This window comes from Pavona decussata, unplaced genomic scaffold (assembly GCF_977016875.1).
Source record: "Pavona decussata unplaced genomic scaffold, jaPavDecu1.1 SCAFFOLD_38, whole genome shotgun sequence".
Taxonomy (NCBI): Eukaryota; Metazoa; Cnidaria; class Anthozoa; order Scleractinia; family Agariciidae; genus Pavona; species Pavona decussata.
In genome coordinates, this window is record NW_028145460.1 from 3,151,822 (window position 1) to 3,176,313 (window position 24,492).

Sequence of the window (24,492 nt, forward strand, 5' to 3'; positions counted from 1 at the left end):
ATTTTAAAACTTACAAGTGACGATAAATAACAAAATGATCAGCCAGGGCGATTGTCGTGGTTTTCCACTAAGACGTCCCACCAACGCTTAACCACTTCATTTCCAGAAGTACCCAAGTTCGAAATCGCTAGACGAATTTTACTTTTACAAAGTGTTGCCAAGACCCTTGAATCGATGAACAGGTCACACTATTCTAATCACAAATTCCGTCGCAAGTGAGAAGCATCCTAAACAGCACGTTAAACAGACGAACAAAACAATGTAAACGTTATTTATTTACCCACGTAGCACCAAAGAGCATTGGAAGCTCGTCCTAAGATGTCCGGGGGTTCCAGATCGAATTGGAATTTTAGTGCTTTTTGATAGTTGATGAGTAATTTCTTAGATATAGATTTTGATAGTTGCTCAGTAATTTCTTAGATGCAGATTTTGTGATAAAAGTTGACGCTAAATAATCACGACGTTTCGACCTCTCCGACTTCATCTTTTCAAGTGCGAGTAAAATACAACACTTAGCATAAATATATAGCAAACAGTTAAAATCACTAAGAATGTCATAAGCTCTAAAATGTGATAAAACATGTCAATGATAAGTATTTATGAAGTCAAAAAGGACATAAAACAATGAATCAATAAAACAAAAAAGGCTTGGTAAGAACTGATCTAACCAAATAATTTCGCACGGATGGAATCGCACTGTTTGTTTAGTGTTGGTTTCAGTTCTTTGACAAAAAGCATTTCAAAAATAAGACAGCCAAGTTTGTCTTGACACTTTCTTAAAATTTTAAAGCTTCACACACTGTCATTTGAAGCCATTTTGTGCTGCTCCCTCAGGTGATTTTTGATAGTCTTTTGATAGTTTTCATTTAAAATGGCAACAATTCACTGTTTAATCTGTCCACAGACCCAAGAGTAAAACCATTTTCCTCAGAGCAATGAACAACAACACCTGAACGTACTGCTCAGAAGGCCTCATTTGAGTGGCAACACAAAAGGATTTATCATGACAAAAGTTCAAACCTCGCAGAGCAGAACAGCCCCACAGGAACGAACTGTGCAAATACTAATCTCCATATGCACAATTCTTTATGATAAGTTTCATCCTCATTACAAATAAAAATAGTCAATTGAGGGACTGGTTATGAAACCTTGCCATGTTCAAAGTTTATATAACAATGGTGCTGCAATTCAGGTTGGAAGGGCCGAGACCGTGCATTAACGTTCACACTACAGGAACGTTTCTATTGGACAGTTGCTCCAACACATTTCAAAATCTATTGTGGTTTGTACAAGGTCAAGGCCAAAAATGTTAACAAAAACATATAACAAAGAAACTTGTTTGGCTTCATAACCTTTCTCCTATATTAACTTTGATATAAATAACTGAAGTCAGGTTCTCAATTAATCAAAAATGGAGAAAGAACGTAGAACAACTTTCTTACTGAGAATGATGTATTATTCAGTAAGTGACAGAGGCATACCCGGAAAAAAATCCGAGTGCTCCTATCAGGAGTCGAACCTAAGACCTTCCGATTACAAGTTCGGATGCTCTACTACTGAGCTACAGGAGACTAGTGGGAGCTAAGGCCATTAAACTAGGTTCATGGGACAAACATCCTGCATACTGCTGGGATTGGAATTTCATGTGTGGCATATGCACCATGGCATAAATGTGTTGAAATATTTTAAGCCTGATGAATAAATGAAAATGATGTATTATTCAGTAAGTTACACAGGCAAACTCGAAAAAAAATCTTACTATGGCTAGAGTTCAATGTTTTAATTATTAAATATTAGATGAACATAGTCCTACCTCAAATTATCATTACGATCTGGCGACAAAATATCACTGAGATTATCTCAATCTTGGATTAAAACGTTCACCTGTCCTATCTGGAGACATCCTTTCCAAGTAGGAAATTACCTAAGGGTATTGATAGTTAACGCTTAACCAGATATGACTTCAAATTCTAATTCATCCACTGCCATAGCGAAAGTTCAACTCCAGCGACTACGTGGTCAACAAAATCTTTATTATCCACAGGTAGCCCAAGCTAGATATAAGAGATCGGCGGTGTAGTCAAGGGTTTGAATTATGTAATAATGGTTAAGATAGCTCGAAGGACATATAGAATAAATGTCGCGAAAGAAATGTCTTACCGTACTTCCATGATGTAGTAGCTGCTGTCTATGCGATGATTTTATTGATTTAATGCGTTTTAGAGAGGGTTATACGTTCAGCTACTTTCCCGTGTTCCTGCATCAAAGACGAGGGACACGGGAAGGTGTACCATTTAATAAAACGCATTAAATCAGCAAAATGATCCCACAGATAGCAACTACTACACCAGGGAAGTACAGTAAGGCATTTTTATTGCGAGATTTACTTTATTTCTACCAATTTATGAAAATCCAGTGCAAATCCAAATTAAAATTAAAATCCTTGTCACACAATACCGCTGATATCGAGCTTGGGCTGTCTGTGGATTAGTTCAACCCTCAGAAAAAATCTTCGCGCAAAAGGTCTCAGCAATGTATGTTCAATTTACTTTAGGGAGCTTCAGTCTGGAATCCAAAAGAGCATTGACACGCAGGGCCTTTATTCGTAGGGGTACGGACCGTGATACACAGGCCTTTTCTTCAATTCTTCCTGCTAACGTGTGTACGTCGTTTAAAATCCCGATAGAAGCTGCATCGCGAGCTCCTCGTCTTCTGCCAGTGACGTTCCTTGAGGTTCCATAGAAGGTTTTTTCGAGGCGTTCTTAATGTCTGGGGAACGTTTCTTCTTCTTTGAACTGTGGAACACAAACAACAAATTAGCCTTATTAACAGCCACCAAAGGTGTAGGAAACGGGCAAACTGTCTTTCAAGATGGCCTTATGTATAGTTCGTCCGGCACAGCTTTCTTGGCATAACTAATGGCTTGCCTAGTTTGTTAATAATAAGATCCATTCCTAAGGTCCTTTTAAAGTAATTACACACTTTCACTTTTTTAGACATATAATTTTTTTGGTTTAAACACAAAGACTTCGGTTACTAGATGCCTTCACAGCGGAGAATAATGTAGGTTAAGGGCCACTATTGACTAATAACTCGAATTAAAAACAGATAATTCTATTTTAACTCAAACGTACCTCACAGGCTGTTCTTCATCAGAATCCTCCAGTTCATCATGATCCTGGTTGTCATGAGCTAAACTGACACCACCCGTACCCTATCGCAAGAATAACAATCTCTTTTTACCCAAGGACTGTTCGAAAATGGAATACTTTACCCGAATCTGTAGTTTTAAAGGATTCAAATAACGTAGATTTGTTTAGAACCCAAATTTCAAATATGTTGACATCTGCTGACCGCCCGGTCGATAATTCCCATCATTGAGGGATGACCATATTGGAAAATAATAATAATAATAATAATAATAATAATAACAACAACAACAACAACAACAACAACAACAACAACAACAACAACAACAACAACAACAACAACAACAATAATAATAATAATAATAATAATAATAATAATAATAATAATAATAATAATAATAATCACTTGCATGAACTGGCCACGCATTACTTAGCCCGGCCCAACCAACACAAAGATGTTGAGGCAGAAATAAGAACGATGGGGGTTTTCAATGTTTTCTTCGCTTTTCTAGATGGTCATAAAGTATTTTTCTTGGGAGCTCAGTCTGCTTCAACAAATTTTCGAACTGTTTGTAGAAGGGAACAATAGCGTCCAACTTTTGTGCCAGGACTCAAGACTCTGATAACGAGACTTCACGGTGACGTAACAGACATGCGCAATACGTTATTCAACCTGACCACTGACGTAAAAAAACTCAAATAATGATGAGAGTAAACCCCTGTTTCATTACCTGTTCCTCTCGCCGTCGCTTCTTGATTTTCCTTCTTTGTTCTTTGTGTTTGCTTTTTATCCGAGCTCTTTCTATTTTCTTGTCAACCAAATCCGCTTCACGCATCAAATCACGTGATTCTTGCACTGAAATGCCACCAACCGGACGTTTACTACTCTCAGCAAGAGGGACTGGCTCGAGCGTCTGATTGCATAGTTTTGATTCACGTGTGACGTCAGGAAGAGCTCTTTCAGTCGCCAGTGGCTACAAGTGATGCGAACTTCACTCAGCATTTAGAATTTGCCACGTATCAGCCTAACTAACTGAAGTTAGAAAGCGCCAGCCAGATCATTATTTTGATTTAGAATTGAAGCCAAGTCCACAAACCTTACATCTACCTTGCACAGCCCCATCAACCCAAACCACTCCTTTTAAGGACGGTGCCTACTTATACCGAAGTATTTTTGTGCGGTTTATGACTATGCGGGAAAAGCAGATCTTAGCAAGGCTAACTGGAATCCAAAACGAAAACTGGGGGTAGCCCTGCATTTTTCAGAGATAATTAAGCAATAATATCTCTAAATGCGCCAAAATATAAAGCAATGTATGGGATTTTTTTCCTAAATTGAAGCCTAATTATCTCTGAAAAATGCATGGTTACCCCCAATTTTTTTTCGAGATACCAAAAGCATTTGCTAAGTTCTATTTTCTCGGTATAGTTTTAAACCGCGGAAAAAAAATTCCGGTATCATTAGGCACCACCCATAGGAAACCCGAGTATCTCAAAATGCGCAGAACGTATGCGCAGTAACAATAGTAGGCACCGTCCTCAAGCATCACAACAACAGGGAGAACATTACTAACCTCTCCTTCTTCATCAAAAACAACCTTCGTGTTTATTTTGACGTTTTTGTTCAGCAGTTTCTTGGCCGAGGCAATTCTGGTCTTTGGTCGCTTTGTTTTCTGTTGCTTTTCCGTCGCCTCTTCCTAGAATATAAGAATTCACCCTTGTTTTTAAGACAGTTCGTGTTTTGTTTTATATCTGTGACTATGAGAATTCTATAGTAGGGGAGGAGTATGGGATCCTTACGCTGAGAGAGGGCTGGTGTATCGAACCTAACGATTGCAATACCATTGCTAGGCCACTTCCAAAATCAAATTAGCTTAAATAAATAATACTTTATTGAACACTCCCAATGGGCTTTTCAGGTCAATTTGCATGATCAATAATTTGGAAAGTATGTCGTATGAGTGGAAGTTGAGTGTGAAGGGCGGTTGAAAACATTGAAATATCAACAGAAGATGCCCGTTCACGTAACTTGAAGAGGGTCAAGATTTCAATTCTGATGTAAAAAACTTAACTAACAACTGACTTCCACAGTCCAGTCAATCATTTCATTATCACACCCAAGACCTATGCGCCTTGAAACAGACACAAACATAATCAAGATCACACTAAACTGTTTCGACAGTTATCAGTCTACCTCATCTGGAAGTGGGTTTGGATCGAAGTCTACATGACGTTTCTTGAGGACCAATAAATCATCTTGTTCAACGGTATGTTCTTCCTCTTCCGAAGCAGGTCCCAGATCCCTCTCGTCCTCACTCTCCTTGTCACCACTCTCCTCATCGCTGCCACCATCACTCTGGTGACCCACAGCAATCTTGTCAAAGTCAATCTGAGATTTTTCATCGGGTTTGCCATATTTCTTCTCAGCTTTCTGTCATGAAAATAGATGTATTTTGATCACATGACTACCTCCTCAACCCTTCGTCGCGATACAGGACGATTAAAACGCATCACAAACTGTCGCAGAAAGCGTTTTGCAGGTTTCAAGCCCATGAATTATCTCTTTATAAGAAACATACACTAATAAAGGAGTCAAATATCAGTGTGGCAGATGAACAGACAGGCAGTTACCTGTTTGTGTGGGCTCGTCATTAAGGCATAGTTAATGTAAGGCAATGGTTATGAAGCCTGACAAACTTCTTTGTTATATATTTTTGTTTGCCTTTTTGGCCTTGACCGTGCACAAACAACAATAGAATTTGGAATGTGTTGGAGCAACTGACCAATCGAGACGTTTTTGCTAAGATATTCAACTGTAGTGTGACCGTTAAAACAAAGGATTGTGCAGGGCCCTCCCAACATAAATTGCAGCACCATTGTTTTCATGGCACGGTTTCCTAAACAGTCCCTCAATTAACTATGATTAAGGCAAACAAAACACAAAGCAAAACAAATAAAGTTGCATTTTATCCTGCATTAATGATGAGAAATTCAACAAGAACCGCGACAGCCAGCATCGCTATGATCAATTAGACTTCACATTTTTATCCAATAAAAATTGTGGACTTGAATCATGTGACTTCACCTTCAAAAATCTTATCCGAGGTGGGTTTGGTAATCCAAGTGATCTACAATAAAAATACGACATAAATGAGTGTTACCTGTCCTAATCTTAGCGGTTTGGGTAGCTAAAACCATGGGATACATTAATAAAAGAAAGTACCTTATCAAGATGAAATTAAAAGTCTGAAAATTTATGTCTGATGTGCACGTGTGGCGGTATCAATGTTGAAAAGAATGATAGCACGCTTTGCTATCCAGCAACTTTATCCCATACAACTTCTTACAACTTTTAAGCCCTCGTATTAAGCAGTGATGGAGAACCCGGGATCTGTCACTTGGTCAAGATTGCAAAACGTTTAATGCAAGTGGAATTGGGAACCCTGCCCGGGATCTGTCACTAGGTCTAGACTGCAAAACGTTTAATGCAAGTTGAATTGGGAACCCTGCCCGGGATCTGTTACTCGGTCTAGACTGCAAAACGTTTAATGCAAGTGGAATAGGGTACCCTGCCCGGGATCTGTTACTTTTCGAGGACTACTGAAAAACAATGCTCAGTTGTGCTTAATGTTACTTACTGTGCATATTGATCTAAGGGAAGCTTGTTGACATCAAATATCTTTTTGTTAGACTGCAGGAAGGTGGACCTGGCGTATGATACAATACTCTGTAGAAAACAAATAAACCAACAGACAAGTGTTGATTTCTTAGACTGGCTTGAGTGGCACTTAAAGCAGCTATGTCATGGGGATTTTTCTTTTAATTCTACACTACCCTGATAAAAATGTCAAGTGACTTTCTCAATGGATCAGTTTTTACCGATTTTTCCAAGACACGAGGAAAGGACATGAGCGGAGACATGAGGTCTGCAAGACTTTGTAAAGGTGAAAATTTTTTAAACATGAAACTGATTTTAAATGAAAGGATGAGAACTTAACATTGGTTTTGAAAAAACAAAACAAATAACAAAGCAGCCTCGCAGTTCCTACCTTTTGAGCCCACTGTTTTATGTCCTGATCTTGAGCACAGAAAGCTTCGAGTTTCTTTTGAATGGATCCCAGTTTCTTTGGGTTTACTCTACAATTTCAAATGCACAAATAAAGCTACCTCAGGTAATTGTCAAAACAATAAACAACCAAATGTCTTCCCCTGCAGTAGCAGTTTAGCGAAGACTATATGGGTGTAGACCCTTGTTGCCAACTCAGACTGGCCATAGTCACAGTCAATTTGATAGTACGATGAAATCTGTTTCTCTACTTGTAATGATAAAGTCATTCACTTCCGGCCTTTGTTATTCTCGTTATACTCCACAACGAGAACACGTCAATGAATCGTTTCCACAATAGCAGCTTACACGTACTCTGTCTAAAGATCTCTTTCTCAATGTTGGCCATACAAAAATGTTAGCAAAGGCTACGGCCATCTTTGTTCCCATCGCAGTGCCACGGGTTTGTAAATTGCAAAGAGTATTCCTTCAGGATTAGACTAAGCATTTCCGTAAATGGGTTTGTAAATTGCAAAGAGTATTCCTTAAGGATTAGACTAAGCATTGCCAGAAATGCAAAAAAAAAAAAATTGCAAATGTAAAATACTTACCCACGAAGCACCAAAGTCCGTGCGTTTCAGGTCGAATTTGAATTTGGAAATGTTGGTTTTTGTGGAGGGAGGAAAACCGGAGAACCCGGGGAAAAACCGTCAGAGTAAGGACGAGAACCAACAACAAAGTTAACTCAACCCACATATGACGCCGAGACCAGGAATCGAACCCGGGCCACATTGGTGGGAGGCAAGTACTCTCACCACTGTGCCATCCCTGCTCTCCCATCTGAGATAACTAATTGGATACCAATCCTAAAGCGCAGTGGTGTCGCAGAATTTATCTGTTCGGGGCCTTCCAAACAGATAATTTACCGAAACGATCCGTTGGGTGCCCCTGTTATATACGAGTCGTAATTGTATACTATCAGGTAACTAAAATAAGTATGGAAATTAAAAAGTAAAACGTTTTCAGCTGTGTGCTTACAAGTCATCGAAACATTTCGTTGGATTGTTTTCAGAGGCTGAAAAAATCGTGGGCCTTTTTGGGAGCAGTCCCTTTGAAAGTAAAGCTTGTCTAATGGCCACGTCCACACTAATGCATTTTCAAAAGTCTCCATTTTCATCTCGCCGAAAACGTAGCAAGATATTTTCCTCCACACTAGCGTTTTCGTATCGCTTTAAACTGTCCACACTAAAACACTCGAAAACGATGAAAACGACTGGGACACTGGGATTGCGCATGTCTAGATGCTCAGATTTGGACTGGCACCAAAAAAGTCTCCATTTTTGAAGGGGTTTTCGAAAGGTTCCGTTTTCATGAGCATTTCCGATCGTTTTAGTGTACACGATAAGCGATAACATATGAAAAAGGATGTGTTTTCAAAGTTCATGAATTAGCGTATTGCGGTTGAGATGAATAGGAGATACATGTATTAATGCTCGAGCTCATCATTGCTAGAAAGCAAGCACCATTTTATGGAAAAAATGTAGAAAAATTTAGGTATCAAAACGAAGTTTAGTGGAATTAAACACAAGCAGGCATCTTTGAACTGGAGCAAAAATTTCCTTGGTAACCCCGATTAGAGTAAACAAACTCTTTAAAGTTAAGACAGTAATTGTAAAATACTAAATAAAATTCAGAGAATGTTTTAAAACAATAGCTAATGAAAACCACAAGTTGCTCAAGGCAAAACGCTTTTGGAACAAAGAATAAACACGTATATCTTTTTTGCGCTGGGGGCGTTATAAATGTATTATTTTAGGGGGCGTTTTGTCTTGGGACAGTTTTGACCGGTTACTGCTTGGAATACTGGCTTAAAAATTGAGGCGTCTCAATTGTCCTGACAACATCATTCCTAGATCAAACATATGGGTCTTGAGAATAAAGAAAATGATCAACAAAGGTGAAATGTCTTGATAGAAAAAATAATTCTCCCAAGTAGCAGCAGGAAAACATAATGGAGAGCGGTGAGGAAAATATGCATGTTGAGACTGTTGAAGAATTAAATTGGGCTTAAGGGAAAATGCAGTGAAAATATGGGGTATGATTTGCGGACTGAAAAATAAATTACTTGTTGAGCCTGACCTTATCTTGTTGATGGGTATCTTTTTTTCTTCTAATGCCTAAAAAAATATCAATCAATCAATTAATCAATCAATCAATCAATCAATCAATCAATCAATCAATCAATCAATCAATCAATCAATCAATTAACCAACCAACCAGCCAGCCAGCCAGCTCAGTCAGTCAGTCAGTCAGTCAGTCAGTCAGTCAGTCAGTCAGTCAGTCAATCAATCAATCAATCAATCCGAGGGCTCTTAAATATTGTCATGTGATCAATAGCAATAAGAACTAGCATTGCAACAAACACTGTACCTTTATCATTTCAGATTCCTCTGAGGGTAATAAAACTAACAAGGATTGACCATCCTTGTGATACCTACAGGAAAAGGAAAAAGCCACATACATTGTATAACCCAATACAATCAAAGCCGTATGTCCTGTGACTACATAACTATGGTTGATACAAAGGAAACAGGAACTGCATGATTTATACTAGAGAGTACAACCTACATCAGATGGGTACTCAAAATAAATGCACCCCGATTCAGCATAAAATAGAGCTTGCGTGTAGACAATTTTAGTTACTGCTCGACTAGTTAACAAGAGAAACACAAGTTTCTGCTCAGAGAACCGCTAATAGAATGTGTTATTTGTCAATAACTTGAATTCACTGTTGAATTTCCTGAGTGGAGATGGGTGATAACTCTCACAAGAATACATTTCCTTTAAGCAGCCATCCTAATCTAAGGGCTGCCATTTGTGGCTAGTAATTAGCTACATGTATCATGACAAGCAACTAAAGTGAAGATGACTGGATGGTCAGATTTGAAAATGACAGATGAAAGGGAAAGAGAGTCTTTTTTTGGTTTATGATGGGCTGTGGTGGACTCAGCTTCTTCAAAGCTCAACGACTACACTACCCTGTAACCCTAATGGAAGCTGGTTATGATTAAAGCCAATTGAATTGCAGGCATTGTAGGCAACAAAAGACTATTAAAAACACTAGTTTCTCCCAAAAACAGTGTCTGGATGGAACTGCCTCCCAAGGGAAATAGACCTGTCCACAGTAGACCTGCACACCTTTTGAAAAAATCTTTTTTTTAATAGACCCTTATAACCTGCAGCTGCACTGCTTTGTAGGGCTGGGAACATTGTTCTGTTGTTTGTTCTTTTGTCCTCTTGATCAACCATGTAAGATGTTGCAAGCCGTGCAGGTCACTCTATTGTGACAGTCTTACTAACTAAAAAAAAAAATTAAGGCTGCTGTTTCAGCTATTTCCTTTTTTAATTGTTTTTAATTCAGTCCAAAATACTTGGTATTGAGTGTGTGACCTAAATGGTGCATGAATGAATAAATAAATAAAAAAAAAATAAATGAATAAATAAATAAATAAATAATTTTTTTTAAATAAAGATTAAATTGTATTCATTCACCTTGCTGTCCGTCCAGCTCTGTGTATGTATGTGTTAGCATCCTCTGGACAGTCTAGTTGAACCACCCAGTGAACTGCAGGAATGTCTATACAACAGACAACAAGTAAAGTAACCACTCAAGGCCAATATGATGCTAAATTAATAATGATAATAGGACTGAGTGGAGTCCAATTTGGTCTGTAATCATATAAGTGATTAACAAAATCGGATGACTGCACAGCGGGAGTCTGATTTGTTTAATTATTTTGAGTAGTTGTTAATCATTGCTCTCACAAAATTTGAGAAAAAAAGCCAACAGTTTAACTTTTTGGTGGATATTAAAATAGTGGACAACAGTTGCATTAAGTTTTGAGATCGATTAAATTACAGCACATGGAAATGAAGTGTACTGCCCAATATATTACAATAGGCATAATGCGTAAACTGTCTTGTTATACTCAAATCATGGCTGCTGATGACCTATCAGATTCGAACCTTCAACATCCCCCACCCCAGTCCCTGTATTTGACCATTTTCTGGAGAAGGGCTTGACGCGAAGGTCCTTACAGATGGTGGGAAATTTGAACTTTACCTGGGTGGGGTGGGGAACTTGAACTTGAAGTGTCAACTTGTGACTGATTGGCTCACAAAAAGAGTCTCCACAAATGAAGGTATGAAAATCATTTTCTAACAATTTGAATGAATATGAATGAACCAGTTTCCAGCATGTCCCAAATTGGAAAATTTAATTTGCTTTGGGATCATCAAATTTAGGGCTGGGGAACAGCTTTTTGACCCTGTCAGATGGGAATTTGAACAAGCCAATTTTCAAAAAGTTCAAATGCCCAGGGACTACCTTCCCTTCTCCCCCCACAGGAGGGGAAATATTGAAGTTTCAAATTGATTGGCACAAAAGTTACATTGACTATTCTTTTACATTAAACAGTCATGTGATAGTGTTTTATACAGCAAATTATTTCATGTTCCATTTTCTTGCTCTCTGTCCTATCACTGGTAATATCACTAAGAGATGTACTGTCAGTACATACTGAAACTAAACTAGGATATTACCAGTAATGTGTTTTTCTGGAGTTCAGAAATAAGGAAGTAAAAAAAACTTAGGGGTTTCACTGTGGGTCAAAGATTTATAGCTACATAACACCCAGTGAAACCTGAAATGAGCAATTTAAATGTGATTTCAAGGGAATTTTTGTATTTGCAAGACTTGGAGTACCTTCCACAAGAGAAAAAACAAAATAGGATAACCAAGTAACAACAAGAGGTGGTAAAATGGAAGAAAATCCTCACCAAGCCCTCTTGCCGCAATATCTGTAGCAAACAACACAGCCTCAGTTTTCTTGCAGAAGTCATTGTAAATTGCCACTCTCTTTAGCTGTTTTTGTTTACCATACAGAGCCATTAATGGGATCCCAGGGCGCAGCCGCCGGAAAGATTCATAGATGAATTTTACCTGACAGGAGAGAGAGGATACAATACACATAAAAATTAAATCTGTGCACTCTTCATCAACTTCCTAGAAGATTGTCTTTGTTTTAATAACTTTTCTGTGTGTTAAGACCACAAATATCTCAGTGAGTGTCCACTTACAGGAGCAACCCAAATACAGAAGGTGCTTGTTATTGGAGGTTTCACTACCGCACAGGCATGTACTTGTAGCTTAGGGTGCATTCTTGGGGGTTGGGGCCAAGAGGGGACGGAGGTCTTGCTCCGAATTTTCGTGGAGGTTTGCCACCAACTACCTTAACTGTCTCATTCTAGTACAACTAATAATCAGTGATTAGGGAGTGCGTTCGATTATCTTGATCCCAGGCTCTCTCTCCTTTGCCAAGTTGGCGATAATGTTATCCGCCCCTGCAAAATCTGAGGGGGATACCAGTTATGCGTCCCAAGATCCATTTATTCGTTGATGGATCAACTGTCCTATACAATCAATCAACCAACTTTATTTAAAGAGGGTAACACGGGGCAGTACTTCAACTGAATAACTAGCGGCCCTCAAATTAAAATTGTGTAACAAAAACTAAGTGACCAAAAATACATATCATTAAAGAAAAAGAACTATAAAATAATATACACATAAATAAGACTAAAAGAGTAAAAACTATATTTACAATTATAAAATATCCTCACAATGAGTGTCTAAAAACTATAATTACAATAAAAATACTGCTAAGATGGGTCAAGCGAGAGGAAGGTTGTGAAGTGCCGGATTAGCATAAGGCAAAAAATAAAATTAAGTTTCACTTAACCTAAAATGATCGACCTCATTGTATCTAGATAAAAATGACTATAAATAGCCTTTCTAAATGAAGTTACACATGCTCCTTTCTTAAGGTAGATGGGCAGGGACTTCAAGAGCCTTGTCACGGACACACTAAAAGTTCTCCCTCCCTTAGATTCACGATTATATCTGGAGCAGACGAGGTTCAAGGCACTGTACCGCCCACTGCCTGTGTGTGAATCTGCATTGCATTTAAGTAGGTCGTACATGTAGCTGGGGCAGTTTCCTTGTAGGCGCCCCAATCCATATTAGCAGCCCGTTCTTTCTACGTGGAATGAACAAGTAATATCTGTTTCTAATGGAAAAAACTCATACTTGTACTCATACCCATACTCTCAGGTCTCTTTTGTCAGTCCAGACCTACCAATTGCATACAAGGGTTTAAAGGAGTTAACTGTTTGAGACAGAAAAAGGTACATTACACTGTAAAGAACAAGATGCCTGCTATACTGGCATTACGCGTGATGCTGGGGCTGACTCATTTATTCCAACTGTATGCTTCGCCGATTGATAAAACTATCCTTGCTATTGGAATAGTTTGAGTCACGACGATCGCGTTACGTTGTTTCTCTTGTGTTACGCGACTCAGACTATCACCGGAAATTTTAGCAAATTCCATTACGATAACGTAAGCTTCTCAATGACCTTTTTTCAGTCTCGCGTCGTGGTCTAAGACTGTCAAACAAAGCCCGATTCCTTCGCCAGGAACTCACCAATTTCCACCGTTTTAAATGTCGGGTGCTTCTTAGAAGTTATTCTTTCAATTTACCGCTTCAAAATGGTGAAATTTCCGTTTGAAAACGGCACACTTGAGTCCACAACATGTTAAAACAATATGGCGCGACAATTTAATCCGTCTTTAATAAATATATCAAATGATGCATTGACGTCACACAGGTAGGGGTGAGTGGGTCCCCTCCCTCGGGATATAAGCGACAAGAATGGATTTTGATTGGCCTGCTTCTGTTAAAGACAATCAGAACAATACATCCCGAGTAGGAGAGGGGAGGGTTTTATGAATAAATTAATGTACAGATTTGTAGCTACGAGGAAGAAAAAAAAAAAAAAAAAAAAGAAATCGACCCGTTTTTAGACACGGTATGCCCCTTCAGGGCATCCCGCGTAATAATTACACTGAAACTCACCTGCTTACAGCTTGAAACAAATACTAGAATCTTGCTTTTGATGTGATTACGGATAAAGGAATGCAGAAAATCTAACTTCTCTGGCAGTTCACAAACTACGTAACTCTAAAGGAAAATAAAAAAAAATCACTATAATTCAAGATTGTCTGCAGTTATTGTTTAGAAGACTAAAAAGCAAGGAAAACAAGCAAACTCATTTCTAGTATAAAATATGAAATACCATGTACAAGTGTAATGAACATATAAGATTTTAATAGATGAAAGACCAACAGTGTTGTGAATGCAGCTTACAGTCAAACTGCATCACACATGACCAGTATTTATGAGAATGAAAAGACACAGTGAAATTCCTCTAGGTAATGTCTAACATTTGAATGAAATCAGTTCTTGAATATTTCTCTAGAAATCTTTCCAAAAAAAAAAAAAAAAAAAAGACAAAAATTTAAAATACTCAGGAGACAATAAAAAATATTATTGTTGTTATTTTTTTTAAATACTTAATTTCACAATGTAGAACTGCCCAGGTAAGTGGTCTAGTGACGATATCATTGACCGTTAGGTTTATCAAAGAGTAACTTTGGGCAAGCACCTTTGTTTGCCTCAAAGTGCCTCTCTCTGCATAGGTGCAAAAATTGTCTCCTAGTGAACCATTAAGTTCCTGGTGTGTCTTGTGATAAATTACATGAGTATCCTATCCAAAGTGAGGTAGAGGGATAGCAATGCTCCTGTATTAGGCCTGTCCTGGAATATGCAAGTCCTGTATTCCATCGTTCTCTACCAAACTACATTAGTGTAGATTTGGAACGGATCCAAAGAAGGGCATTCAGAATCATCTATCCTGACCTGTCATATAGTGTAGCACTAGAAACAGTTGGCCTAGCGAAACTTCATGAGAGGAGAGAAAACATTTCAATCGATCTGTTTGACGAGATCGTCTGTTACCCCACCCACTGTCTCCATAGCCTCCTCCCTCAAAGGAAGAGTTGTAAATATGCACTGAGATGCAAAAGTGATTTCATTCTCCCCCTATGTAAGACCGAGCATTTGTAGAACAGTTTTACTTTTAGCCATGTCTTTAAGATGTAGATTTTTTCTCATTTCCTCTTTGTTATTATATTTTTAGCCATGTCTATAAGATGTAGATAATTTCCTTATTTTCCCTTTGTTATTATTAGAATTTGTAAATATCCCGTAATTCAGCTTATGGCTGCAATGGTGTTTATAATAAAGTATCTATCTATCTGGTTACATCATGCCAATGCAAACTTGTACTATTAATAATACAAGTCGCTATGTGGTTAGGTAACCTGTGGTCTATCCAGGGTGGGATATACTTCATAAAAATAATTTATACATTGTACTAGCTACATGTATGTGGACAGCAGGCTGTGGTCTAACTGGGGAGGGATGGGGCAATAGTAATGCTACAAGTTACTCCATGCTAATTATACAGTCAAGTCGTAGCTTGTAGCCTGTGTTTGACTATTTATAAATAAATACAAATATGTATACCTGTGTAAGTCCTTTGGGAGTGCTTGTTCTGGAGTTCTCATGCACAGCAACATACTCAGGATCCTTGAAAACAGGTTTAATAAAGTTATAACTTAAACTGAGAGAGAACAAAGTTCCTACAACATATGTAAGAGAGGGAAGAGCTCCTAAAATACACAGTTTTATAAGATTTTTTTCTTCAAAATTACGTGTAGTACCACTTCAGTTTTTTGATTGACTAAAATTTAATGCAACATTACATGCATGGGTTAATTCAATTTATGGTGCAAGTATTCCTACCAAATGAGTTAAGTTGTTAACTGTAATAACTAGTAACAATGTATTAATAATTATTACAATAGACACTGATACAAGTGTTAATAGGATCCCTAACAACCAACTAGCATACTTGCAAATTACTTAATACAAACTTGACTTCACATTGAACCAACTTACATGCAAACTTAACCTTGCTAAGTCTTGTACTGATCTGTAACAAAAAGGTGATGTTGAACTTATTACCAGTAATATTTTATTAAAATCAATTAATCATGATAACCTTTTGTGTAATACTCGTCTGTTAAGGATCTAACAAGCAAAGACTTCTTTTAAGAATTAAAATATGAAATATGATTGTTCTAAATATAAATTGTAATCCATAACTATAAAAATGATTTAAAATTTTCAAGGAAGCAAAATATGTACATGTAATTGTATTAAAAACGTTCACTGCACCTTGTTTGAGTTGCAGAGTAAAGCATTGTCTGTCTTTCCTCTGGGAGATTTTCTATGATGGCATTCAGTGCAGCAGCAAACCCAAGATCTAGAATTCTGTCTGCCTCATCCAACACTACAAGAAAGAAAAATGTAGTAAGATGAAAAACTGGGATGGAATATAAGTTAACTGCCTTCAGTGTGCCACAAAGACAGGCCTGTATGCATATAAACCTGACACTCAATAGGAGTTCAACCCACTGACGGCTACTAACAAAAAATTTAGGCCTGGGAGAGTTACAGAGACAGGGTCAGAGGTGTCTAGGGCCCAGTTGTTTGAAAGCCGATTACGGTTAATCCACAAATAAAAGTTAACTGAGGTTCTCTACTCTCTCGTTAAAATTGTTTTTAAACTCTAACATTAAGCTAGTGGTAACGAAAAGTCAACGTCAAAACTGAGGGACAAAAATCTTAAATTTATTGTTGTGTAATGAAACTTGAACCAAAGTTGTTGTTAATCCGGGATTACATGTAGCTTAATCGGACTTTGAACAACTGGGCCCAGAGTGGTAAAATAGAAAGATCTACCAGAGACAACACTGCAAAGAGATAAGAAATTATTACCAAGAACTTGTAAAGAGTTGCAATTGAAGTCTGGTGTCTCATCCATATGCTGTAGAAGGCGCCCAGGAGTACAAACCACAATGTTGGTTTTCCTAATTCTTTCTTGTTCATGTTTCAGGTCCTGCAGAAATTAATACAGTCATGTAAAACCTGTTCCAGTACACAGCTAGTTGTCTCGCAGTGCCGCTATGCATCATACAATACCACTTAACGACGATTGATTAGTTTTTTAGAACTGTTTGACAACTTCCTGACTGCCCTCCTTTCAACTTGGCAATCAAAATGCAGGGATCTATGTGGTACAGTTGTCATATTCCATGTGTAAGCTCACATGCTCACAAATCTCCTTTCTACTATTCTTCTACATCTGCATTGTAACATGGCAAAGGCTGCCTGGCCAGTTAAAAAAAGCCATCAGAAATAATTTTATTTATTGTCAAAAAGATTTTGAGGAGTTGCCAAATCTTAACAAGAATTTTGTCAAGTGGGAATGATACAGCTAGCACACCAACAGCTGCCCTGTAAAATGTTTAATGACTGCATGTAGCAGGCATAAGTACATGTACTGGTAGGAAGGAAACAATGACCAGTAGTAATAAAATTCTAGCACTTTTTCCACACAAATCCAAGAGTACCTTTCCTCCAATTATAAGACCAGCTGAGAGATCATGCTTGCTGCCAATCTTGCATAGTACTTCAAATGTTTGATATGCCTGCAAATTAAGAACAGCAATTCCAGCACATTTGACATGTTACACACTACTACTACTACTACTACTACTACTACTACTACTACTACTACTACTACTACTACTACTACTACTACTACTACTACTACTACTGCTACTGCTACTGCTACTGCTACTGCTACTGCTACTGCTACTGCTACTGCTACTGCTACTGCTACTGCTACTGCTACTGCTACTGCTACTGCTACTGCTACTGCTACTGCTGCTGCTGCTGCTGCTGCTGCTACTGCTACTGCTACTGCTACTGCTACTGCTACTACTAGTACTACTACTGCTACTACTACTACTGCTGCTGCTGCTGCTACTGCTACTGCTACTGCTACTGCTACTGCTACTGCTAGTGCTACTGCTACTGCTACTGCTACTGCTACTGCTAGTGCTACTGCTACTGCTACTGCTGCTGCTGCTGCTGGTACTTTAAATTTGTAAAATCAACATTCAAACAAACTATTTATTGGAATTTGAGGATAGATTTCAGCGAATCAATTCAAAACCAAAAGGGAACAAGTTCCAGTAGATTTTTTTCAATCAGATACCCTTGAGTCTTGAGTTCTGATTACATGTGAAGGTGGTCACCTTTTTGTTTACAGTGTTTACAGTGTAGTACTGTTAGTAATAATAAAAATAACTTCTACATGTACTTACCAGTTCACGCGTGGGAGAGATTATAAGTGCACCTAAACCATCAACTGAAGTCCATCGCTGTCTCCATAGCGCTTCAATCACCTGTGGGATATTTGAAATGCTATCATTTTACTTGCCCTGTTATACAGCTGTATAGATCATTCTCAGGGGTGGGGGTGGGAGGCAGGAAGGATCCAAAACCTTACCACTTTAGATACCATTTTTGACAGAGACCAAAACCTGTTAATTTACCTTTCATGGAGAATCTCCCCCTTTCGCATACCTGCAGTAGAAACACTGCATCTGTGGTTGGTCTGTTCAGGATTTTTTGAAACGCCGTTTAAACGCCTAAACGACAGTTTTCCCTACTCTTTTCTGTACTTCAACTCCTGGAATCCCCACCCTTTTATTTATCTATTTATTTATTTATTGTTTGCCACATAAAGGTACATTAAAATAAGAAAAGAAATACAAAGTGTAACCAATTCAGTAATAATACATGTAAATAGAAAAAATTGAATGGTGAGGACACCTCCAGAAACTGCCAGGCTCATACAAGGGAGGTCTCCTTACATATGTATTTGTAGTGGTAATTAACAATTATTCACCAAAGTGGTGAATAGTGATGGATATTTACCGAGCCGCAAAGCGGCGAGGTAAATATCCATCACTTTCACTGACACTGAGGTGAATAATTGTTTTAGTATATACCACACCAGCTGAATAAGAAGTGGACCAAAAATTACTTTATTTTTGACAATACACCGACAAATGGTGGGAAATTTTAAAACCTCACTCGCTGCGCGGTAAGCGATTTCTTATTGTAAAAAGTTCCATGTCGCTTTCTTGCAGACAAATAAAACTTCTGGAGGCACTTTTTTAGTATGTGTCTTTTCTTCGATTGTTGTGTGAAATTTGTCCTGTTATTGAAACCATACTGCAAAACATTAGATGTTTCATTCTTTACATTGTAATTATAATGCTCGATAGTTTTCGTAAACAATGCATTGTACTTTCATTTTCCACCTTAGAATATGAGGTTTGAAAGATTGAATAAGTTACCATGTAATGCTCTCAAACCAAACTTTGTTGCCTTTTTTGTATTTTTTGTATTTTTTGTAATAGCCATCTTGTTTCTCTTCGGCTGCTCGGAGGTGAATAGTACTTGGCTAATCACCTCCGAGCTAGACAATCAGCGCGCGCGAAAAGTACTATTCACTTGTGTGGTATATACTAAACTTTGATATATGTCCCCCACCCTGAAAAGATACCCCTTTTGAGTGGAGCCTTCCCACATACAGTCAACTCTCACCTTGCGGATACCTCGCTATTACAGAGACCCCAATAACTAAATCCCTGGGAAAAATACAGCACAGACGTTTGACTGGAATAAATTCCCACCATTACGACTCTCGCTATTAAGGACGTTAACTTGTGGTCCCAAGGGTGTCGGATGTAAAGGGAGTTGACTGTAGTCCTTTATAGCGAGCACCCCCTCTCCGGGAATTCAAAATTATTGCAATCAATTAATAGATAAAAACTATAGAACATCTGCCTTACAGGAATGAGAAATGCTAGAGTCTTTCCTGAGCCAGTCTTTGCTGCTCCAAGTACATCACAGCCCTTCAGGGACAGTGGCATTCCAACTCTCTGAATATCAGTTGGAATCTGATAACCTGCACCTTGCAGACCTGATTAATTAAAAAAAAAAAATTAAAAATGAACAAAAAATTAAAAATAAAGTGAATGAAGGAGGCTCACAACAGTTTTTCTGGCATTGGGGTGGATCTTTTCAACTCAATATTTCGCATGAAAGGCTTGCTTTGATTTTCGTCGTACTATACCACCTTTTCAACCTATGATCAAATTGTATGTTTTTGTTGGTTTTGGAAAAAGCTATTGCACTGTTCCAGAAAATATTTGTACCCGGTATATCCCCCTTTGCACAAAGAAATATGAATGACATAAAGTGAAACTGGAATGTCCAGAGGGTAGGTACAGTAGGAGGGGGTAGTTCAAACACCCTTCACCAAATATAGGTGTTTAAACATAAAATACAATAACTAAAAAAGCATTTTTATACATTATGAAGCAAAAATATAATTAGTACTATAAAATAATATACAGTGAAGACATAATAAAATTATTACATGTAAACACTGTAAATATGCAGGAAATTAGTATTGACTACATGCTTTTATACAATGGTCCGTCAAAATATAACTCAAGGTGGAGTACATATCTATAAGGCAAAAACAAAAATGAAAGCATTTTCCTGGCATCAACAAAGGATCAATTTTGGTTAGTTCTTGTCTCATGACACATATATGATGGTGAATGATCCTAGAATTGGAACTTTGCCGACTTTGAACAACGACAAGCAGCCAGTGCTCTTTCCACTGGACCAGCCCGGCTACTCTGATACTGATCATAATTTCAAGTACACTAAATCTTGGATTGCAGGTGCATGCACATGCATAATTTAAGCACAATACCTTGAAGTGTTCTTTGTGAAAGCGGCAAATCAGAGAATTTGGACACAACAACAGAACTGTCAAGCTGAAAGAGACATAAAAACAGAAGAAATTGACATCATGCTTGATAGCAAAACATTGCTTGAAGTAAACCCAGTTTGCCATATAACTACAAAATAAAATCAAAATATTCAGCTGAGAAATAGCTGTTTCTTGCTTCTAGTTCATCAACTTTAGCCAGCAGTTTGTAATATAGGGTGATACCCTTATAGAATTTATATTTAAAGGACATATTTTGCTCCCTGTTCTAAAACAGAAAATAACTTTTCATTTGCCATTTTGGACTGAAGATGATAAAGATCTTAGGGTTTTAGATTCCGAGCTGAACATCCCATCTTATATTCTGAGAGGTTTCTCCAGCATCATTATATCCCAGTAATAATTATGTGCTACATATTACCATGTACTACATGTACACTGTATGTTACAGTTATAAGCCAAACTTAGGCAGATCTGGGACATTAGAAAAGGTAGTTTGCATGTGCTTTTGTACAAATTATGTGGATTAGAAAATGACCAAAGATTCTACCATCTTACTGCCCCACCCCCACTTTTTTTGGGAGGTCATGTTCATTGTTAACTGGTTTACATTGTAAGCTCATTTAACCCTACCTAGACCAGGCTTTTTTTGTCTTCTTGGGCTGGGCCTGAGAAGAGGGAGAATTCTGCCCCCCTCTCCCAAATCCATAACTATGCAAGTATTTTTAAAAGCTATGACAATGAGACCTGGAGGAGAGATCTATAAACATAGTCATCCAAAGACGTTTCCTTTGAGATCCACAAACAAGAAGTGATGACGTCATATGATGTTGCAATGACATCATGATTGTCAAACGGCAGTCATCTGGGATCCACCATCTTGGATCTCTGGATTTCCTCAAAACTTCAGGAAAGCACCGAAATTTCGAGAATGAAAAGTAACCAAGACCAACAAAGGAACACTAATATGGGCTAAAATCATAAAAGTTACAGAAAGAAAAGGAATTTTTTTTCATTTCAAAAAGGGATTTTTCATTTTCTGAAAAAATGACCTGTCAAAAATTGGTTGTCATGGTAACATCAAAGTCACTGACCAGTAACCGATGACATCAAATTACATGTATTTCCAGATACATTTCAAAAAACGTCCTTAACTGAGAATGATGTATTATTCTAGAAAGTGACACAGGCATACTCGGAAAAAAGAAATCCGAGTGCTCCTATCAGGAGTCGAACCTGAGACCTTCTGATAACTAGTTCGGATGCTCTACCACTGAGCTACAGGAGACTCGTGGGAGCTTAAAGGCCATTAAACTAGGTTCATGGGACAAATATCCTGCATACTGCTAGGATTTAAATGTCGAACGTGTGGCAAATGAAATAAATGTGATGGTATATTTTCAGCCTGGTAAATGAATGAGAATGATGTATTATTCTAGAAAGTGACACAGGCATACTCGGAAAAAAGAAATCCGAGTGCTCCTATCAGGAGTCGAACCTAAGACCTTCCGATTACTAATGGCCTTAGCTCCCACGAGTCTCCTGTAGCTCAGTGGTAGAGCATCCGAACTAGTAATCGGAAGGTCTTAGGTTCGACTCCTGATAGGAGCACTCGGATTTCTTTTTTCCGAGTATGCCTGTGTCACTTTCTAGAATTATACATCATTCTCATTTATTTACCAGGCTGGAAATATACCATCACATTTATTTCAAGTCCTTAACTGTTTTACAGTTAACAGTCATGGTTAAGGTTTAAATGCTACCGGCAGGCAGAGATTAGTTATCTTTATTGATAATTTTTTCCAGCTGGCAACAGTGTGTCAACCCCGTATCGATTGCCACCCCTTCAGTCTCGGAAGACTATGGTGTCACGCTCTGAATGGTGGCTCTGGAACAGTGTCTGGTGTGGCTGGAGAGGCCGATTCAAGAGCAGGGTCCGAAATTGCACTTTCCTGGTCGCCAATGCGACTAAAAATTTTGCACTGGCGACCAGAATTTCACAACTAGTCGCCAGCGGGCGATTAACTATTTCATGCCACGATCATTATACAAACAATAACTTTGATTTTCAGCCAAATCGATAAAAATAAAATTCAAAGCCGCCCGCCAATTGGTCACTTACTTTTTACCTTTCCACTGCTTTTGAAGTATAAAACCGATTTTCCTGTTAATATAAATCTATCACAACGCTTCACAGCTCGAGTAGTGCGAAGCTTCGCCGCCATGTTTTTTTGAACGAGAAATGCTGCACGGTTGTGGCCTGGTGCGAACAACATGGCAATCCGTCGATCGTCTTGACAGAACGCGAAAGGAAAGATCGTTTACGGTTTTGAACATAGAGCAAAGAACCAACCGGCGGTTTTTCAATCGGGTACATTTCTTCTCCAAAAGGTAGAGACGAGAGAAGGTATAAAGTTGACTTAAAACATTTAGCATTCTTATGAAACTGCGTATATAGCCGGCATTTGATTCATTTGTCGTGGTTTTTCAGTGGTAGGTGTATAAATTGCCATTGCGGCCTCAAACGCAGACGCGAATTTTCCATCTGACAACCAAAAATTTTGGTTTGTGTTTCGCTGTGAAGGAAAAATTTTATTGACACTTTTTTTTCTGCTTTTTGGCGACCACATTTTTCCATATGGCGACTGGAAAAAAAATTTCAGTCGCCACTTGGCGCCTGCCTAAAAAAGTTAATTTCGGACCCTGGAGAGTGGCAGTCTCTTCCATACTGGAAGCAGATGTAGTCTTTCACTGATCTGTCTCCCTGACTTTGGACCTTCCTTATCACCACATATTACAGCCATGATTATTACCATAAAAATCAAGTATGCCAAAAAAATTGGACAGAACTGTCAGTACACCGAATTTGGTAGAGCATGCTCTAATTTCACCTCTTTTTCTGTATGAAAAATTCATTTCTTCAGCCCAAGCAAGTGAGTATACTAGCTACATAAGCATAACGACAGACAGATGTGCAGAAAACTAGTTCTTGACAGAATTCTCGATACCACCTTCCATACAAAATATTACATGTAAGCAGGATGGTAGACATAACTATTATGTTTGACTGCCTAGTACTTACATGTTTAACAAATTATATGTATACATAACATCTTAAAGTTAACATCAAGTTGAGCAAATTTCGTGATCATTACCATACTCTGATCAGCAAGGGTTAACATTTCAAGGAGAAGTTAGATGTTGATCTGACGTTGGGGCTTAATTATCCCGTGTTTATCAGCAAAGCTGCTCTAAGGCAATCTCCTCAGCGTGATAAATCAGAAAGCTCCGCACATTTTTAAGTGGTTGTTTCAAGACCTAATATTAAAACGATCAAGAAATATCTTCGCACGTGGTTATGTTTTGAATTCACTGTTCAAAAACACTTTTAATTAAAGTCGCACGTTAAACTTCTGTTAAAAAGTTACAACAACTTACTTCTGTACAACGAGCCTCTAACTCTTTAATCTCCTTTTCTTCCTTTGCCCACTGCTCCTTGCGTCGTACCCTTCGACTTTTGTCCGATTTTTTCCACCGTAACTTCTTTTCATCCCTATCGTCCGCCATGTTCCTTGGTAGCCACTCTCTTTCGGTCAGGCTTGGTT

The 24,492-nt window shown here is 38.2% G+C and overlaps 1 protein-coding gene across 2 annotated transcripts; it reads right to left on the bottom strand.

Annotated features, from left to right (window-relative positions):
• Positions 1–1,353: 1,353 nt before the first annotated feature.
• LOC146483638 (putative ATP-dependent RNA helicase DDX10) lies at positions 1,354–24,481 on the bottom strand. Of its 2 annotated transcripts, none has more exons than XM_085105816.1 (22): positions 24,326–24,481; positions 20,870–20,933; positions 19,935–20,065; positions 18,396–18,476; positions 17,637–17,714; positions 17,002–17,122; positions 16,399–16,513; positions 16,120–16,153; positions 15,685–15,747; positions 14,173–14,277; positions 12,034–12,196; positions 10,747–10,831; positions 9,625–9,688; positions 9,334–9,371; positions 7,199–7,286; positions 6,788–6,876; positions 6,235–6,277; positions 5,344–5,580; positions 4,724–4,846; positions 3,881–4,123; positions 3,135–3,214; positions 1,354–2,795 (listed from the first exon to the last, which is right to left on the bottom strand). In XM_085105816.1, the coding sequence occupies exons 1-22, from the start codon at positions 24,452–24,454 to the stop codon at positions 2,672–2,674; spliced, it is 2,298 nt and encodes a 765-aa protein (XP_084961942.1). In that variant the 5' UTR covers positions 24,455–24,481; the 3' UTR covers positions 1,354–2,671. The 2 variants fall into 2 exon arrangements, with proteins under 2 accessions (XP_084961942.1, XP_084961943.1); XM_085105817.1 differs by having other exon boundaries at positions 2,658–2,788; positions 3,125–3,214.
• Positions 24,482–24,492: the final 11 nt, after the last annotated feature.